The sequence below is a fragment of the Pistacia vera genome, unplaced genomic scaffold (assembly GCF_008641045.1).
Source record: "Pistacia vera cultivar Batoury unplaced genomic scaffold, PisVer_v2 Contig73, whole genome shotgun sequence".
Taxonomy (NCBI): Eukaryota; Viridiplantae; Streptophyta; class Magnoliopsida; order Sapindales; family Anacardiaceae; genus Pistacia; species Pistacia vera.
The window spans coordinates 752,912-757,356 of record NW_022196590.1 but is presented as its reverse complement, the minus strand read 5'-3'; the positions used below and the strand labels follow the sequence as shown (position 1 = coordinate 757,356).

General features: G+C 33.1%; 1 protein-coding gene across 2 annotated transcripts; it reads left to right on the top strand.

Moving 5' to 3' along the window:
- The first annotated feature begins 442 nt into the window (after window positions 1–442).
- LOC116115070 (phospholipase A1-II 1-like) lies at window positions 443–3,488 on the top strand. 2 transcript variants are annotated; one of them, XM_031401206.1, is made up of 3 exons: window positions 443–488; window positions 1,924–2,498; window positions 2,844–3,488. In XM_031401206.1, the coding sequence occupies exons 2-3, from the start codon at window positions 1,962–1,964 to the stop codon at window positions 3,360–3,362; spliced, it is 1,056 nt and encodes a 351-aa protein (XP_031257066.1). In that variant the 5' UTR covers window positions 443–488; window positions 1,924–1,961; the 3' UTR covers window positions 3,363–3,488. The 2 variants fall into 2 exon arrangements, with proteins under 2 accessions (XP_031257066.1, XP_031257065.1); XM_031401205.1 differs by lacking the exon at window positions 443–488 and adding an exon at window positions 516–663.
- Window positions 3,489–4,445: the final 957 nt, after the last annotated feature.

Here is a 4,445-nt window from a genome sequence, read left to right as displayed (position 1 = left end):
ATCCGAAGACCTTCACAGTTGTTTATACGACGCAGCTAAGTGGGAAACTTCGAATTCATGACATAGTTCATTTGCCAAATATAAAAAAATTAAACATCGATGTGTACTGATGTGTTTTCTGACTGGAAAAAGGGACAAGCCTAAAAATACAGCGATATATTTTCTTGAAACCCAGTATCAAAAATAAAAATGAAAAATTTGAATTAAAATAATAATTTTTTTACGCTACTCACCTTTTTACAATTATTTAATTTTAAATATCTTATAGAAAGTATATTATGCGTAATTGTAATGAAAACTTAAATCTTATTAGTGTATAATTTGATGTTAATTAAAAGTACCAAGTGCTTATTGAAGTTTTAAATGACAAAATGTAAACAATACGGGGCTTGTGGTATTATTATAAAGCGCAAAAGAGCAGACTTGACTCTGAAAAGTCGTTGTTCCAGACTTCCAGTGTTAATAAGGGACAAAAATATGCCTTGCAGGTCAGACATTTTTCTCATCTTCTCTTCTACCATATAATCCCTAAAGTTTCAGCTCTTGCTCATTCTTCATTGTAGACTTCCTTGCTGGATCTGTTCTCATTGCTTGTTTGGGTTGAGAAACTTTCTGCCATCTTAATTTGTGTTTTGAGTTCATTAATTTTCTTGGATTTGCTTAGTAAGTATATCTTTGCCTAGATTGTTTTACATTTTTTATTTTGTTGAAATTTGGTTTTGGTTTTTCTTGATTTGAACGTTATGTTGGTATTCTTGAGTAAATTTTACATCGCTTTGTTGAAGTTGAAAGTGGAGACAAAAATGAATGGATTTAATGCAATCCAATACTTAGAATTAGTTTGATGCAAATGGATTTATGTTATATCTGTCATTAATATATTCTTTGTTTGTTTCTTTTGTATGGTATATTGTTCTTGATAAAGTTATTTTCCCACATGATTAAATGGTAGGATACAAGACTGTTCCTACGCGCCCCAAACATGTTACTGACAACATATTGTTCTTCGTAAAGTTGTTTTTCCTACCTCTTATTTATTATTATTATCGTTTTCGTATTCCCTACAAGATTATATGGTAAGATATATAGTTTTTCCTACCGTCATAACACATTACCGATGATATATATATTTGTATTTTGCTAACTGGAGGTGTTCGGTTCAGTTTGTACGCATCTCAACTAATCCTCCGGAACTTTGAAATTAACAATCGGGTAAATTTCCTCAATAGCCATTTCTATTAGGACTTAGGGGGATTTGAACTCAAGAGCTCATGTTGGATCCCTTTGCTCTTTTGCCATTACGTTATCTAGTGGTAGTTTACCAATGACATATTGCCATTGGAAAAACTATAACCCAAAATGGCTTATTGGAAAAGAATTTTTTTTTTTTCTTTTTACCTCTTCTTTTGTGGCTGGATTGCAAGCGGAGATTAGCTATACCTAGGAGCCTTATGTTCGAGTTGCGGGGAAAGCAATTATCTGGTTTACCCAATTTTTTTTTTTCTGGTTCCAACAAATTCAACAGAGTTTGAAAAACAAATTCCATACGAATGATTCATTTTTCGTGAAATTTGCTCATTTCCGATGGAAATTTGCCTAGGAAACGAACATTTTTGTTGCAATGTTCTTATTACGAGTTTTATAAGTGTTTATTGTACATGTATAAGGTTTGTTTATACCGAGTGTTATGCTTTTTTTACTGAAAAATGATGGTTTTCACAAGTTTATTACATTGCTTATCAGAAGTACTCTTATGTTCATTATTGTATGACTACTATTGTTGTTTATACCAAGTGTCATATTCCTTGAAATTATTAGTTATGTTGCTACAAGTACTTTTAAATTTGCTAGCAGTCTATCAGATTTGCCTTTTCAAGTCTTATTTGAACGAATTGTTTATTGTGAGTCTTATATTTTCCTCAGGATAATTGAGCAAGAAAAAACGAAACAGAGAAAGAGTGATGGCTGATCAGTGGAAGGAGCTTAGTGGTGAGAGGAACTGGGAGGGTCTCTTGAAACCTCTCAACGGTGATCTCCAAAAGCGTATAGAACTCTATGGTGAAAGAATTCAAGCTATTTGTGACTCCATGACGGATGATAAAAGACATCCTACCCATGAAAAGGAAGATTTATTTTCTAAAGTCATCATGAAAACAGACAAATTTGGCAAGCTATATACTGTGACCGACTATATATATGCTATGTCAGATGTTCCTTCCTGGATCGATTGGATTGTTAAGGACCAATCTGCTTGGATTGGTTATGTGGCCGTGGCAACAGATAAAGGAAAGGAAGTATTAGGAAGAAGAGACATTTTGATTTGCTGGAGAGGAACTTATTCTAAGGCCGAGTGGATAAAAGATTTTGAGTTCTTTCGGACCCAAGCGTCAAACATTCTTGGGGAAACCCATAACCCACTTGTGCACGGAGGATTTCTCTCCCTTTACACGTCGAAAACTAATGAACCCGAGTACAATAATTTGAGTGCCAGAGATCAGGTAAGCTTTTATCTACGAGTATGGATGGTGTATGAATTCAAATATTGAAAAGTAAATAACAATACCTTTTAATATAGTTAAAACAACACCCAAAAAAGAAACCATTTCCTCCGTCACCAAATAGCAAGGTAACTATCACTTTGACTGATTTGTCCCATACATAATTGTCATTAACTTGCATATATCCATATAAGTTAACAAATATTCCAAATTGACAAAATTTCTGACTATTGACTTCAACTTTTTGATTTGTTATGGCCAGGTTAATAAATCGTAATTTTTTATTTTTCCTGCAAAATCGGTTACCTAATCTGATATATGCTTTGATTGTCGCGATATATATAGGTGCTGAATGCAGTGAACAGATTGCTGAATATGCCTGACTATAGAGATGAGGAAATTAGTATAACAGTAACAGGCCACAGCTTGGGTGCAGCACTTGCAACATTGAACGCAACTGATATGGTTTTCAATAAGCATAATGAGTGCACAGGGTCAGACAAAATATGCATGGTCACGGCCTTTGTGCTTGCAAGCCCCAAGGTTGGTGACAAGGGATTCAAGAACGTCTTCAATGGACTCAACAATCTGCATCTCTTGAATATTAGACATAAAAGTGACATTGTTACAAGAGTTCCTCCCTATCCCTACAGAAAAGTGGGAACAAAGTTAAGAATTGGGAGTTACAAGGCAGGATTACGGAAACTTATTAAGGATGGAATACCAAAACTTAAGAACAGGCATCAATTTCAAAGTTTGCCGCAACATTTATTTGATAAATGGTTTCAATTTCATAGTTTGCAGGAATATCTCGATGAAGTCGCAGGACGGCGCAAAAAATACTTGGCTGGTAATATCTCCTAAATGCAATGGGCGTTTGGAGATTTATTTCCCTCCTGAAGGATTGGTTACATCCTCCCAACACCTAATAATTAATTAGTTGAGGAGTCAACATTGAGGTTTCTTTTACTGTTTAATTAAAGCTTTATTTTCTTGATCATCAATAAAATCTAATATCTCAAATTTATGATTCTGATGATAAAAAATACATATATAAATCTTTACATTATGATATTTGTCTTCTTAAACCTTTCTTTATTCAAATGGAGAAGATCTTCTCATTTGGATTCTCTCACTTACACACAAGTTAGCAAACAAGCAAAACCAACAAGTTACTCAAATTTTGTCTTCTCAAACTCAAGTTGGTGTATATATATATACTGGTGATAGGTTCAGCCATAATTAATTAGTTATATTGTGACTTGTTTTAAGAAGTTTATAAAGGTTCTTTATTATTTCATGACCATAATAAAATTACATAAAAAGATTCAAAGATAGTGAAGTACACTTAAAACAGCTTATTTCATTACCTATAAACTTCTTTTGAATTACATCACCGAATAACCTGAAAAAGAATGAAATGAATTTTAATTTTTTTTTTCTCAATGGACGAAACTAGCCAGATGATTTTCTATAGTCCTAAGGATTCTTAACTAAATGAAATAAAGAATTCCTTTAGACACACCTAAATAAGAATATGTGAGGGACTAAGTTCATAAAGAATCTCAGGTAGGATAGGAAGACTTATTTAGATGGAAATAAAGGAATGTATGCCTTGAACGATGATGCATGCAAAAGCAACAGTCAATTTAACCTTAATTTCTATGAAGACGTCTTTCTTTAGCATAGAGCAAGCAAAGGTCTTCCCTGAAGAAGATTTTTCTAACTAACTAATTATCCACTTAATAAATGGGGTTTTCGATTGGTGATGTAGAAAATAAAAACAATCAATTAAAAGCAAGCAAGTAAAATATAAGACTGAATTAAGATGAGACATCTAGATTGAAGGATTACTCGCCACTACTAAACATGTATTGCAAATTAATATAAGCACTTCCTAACTTCCTACCTCTTGATTATATCAACTTAGAATTTATCACAAGTTCA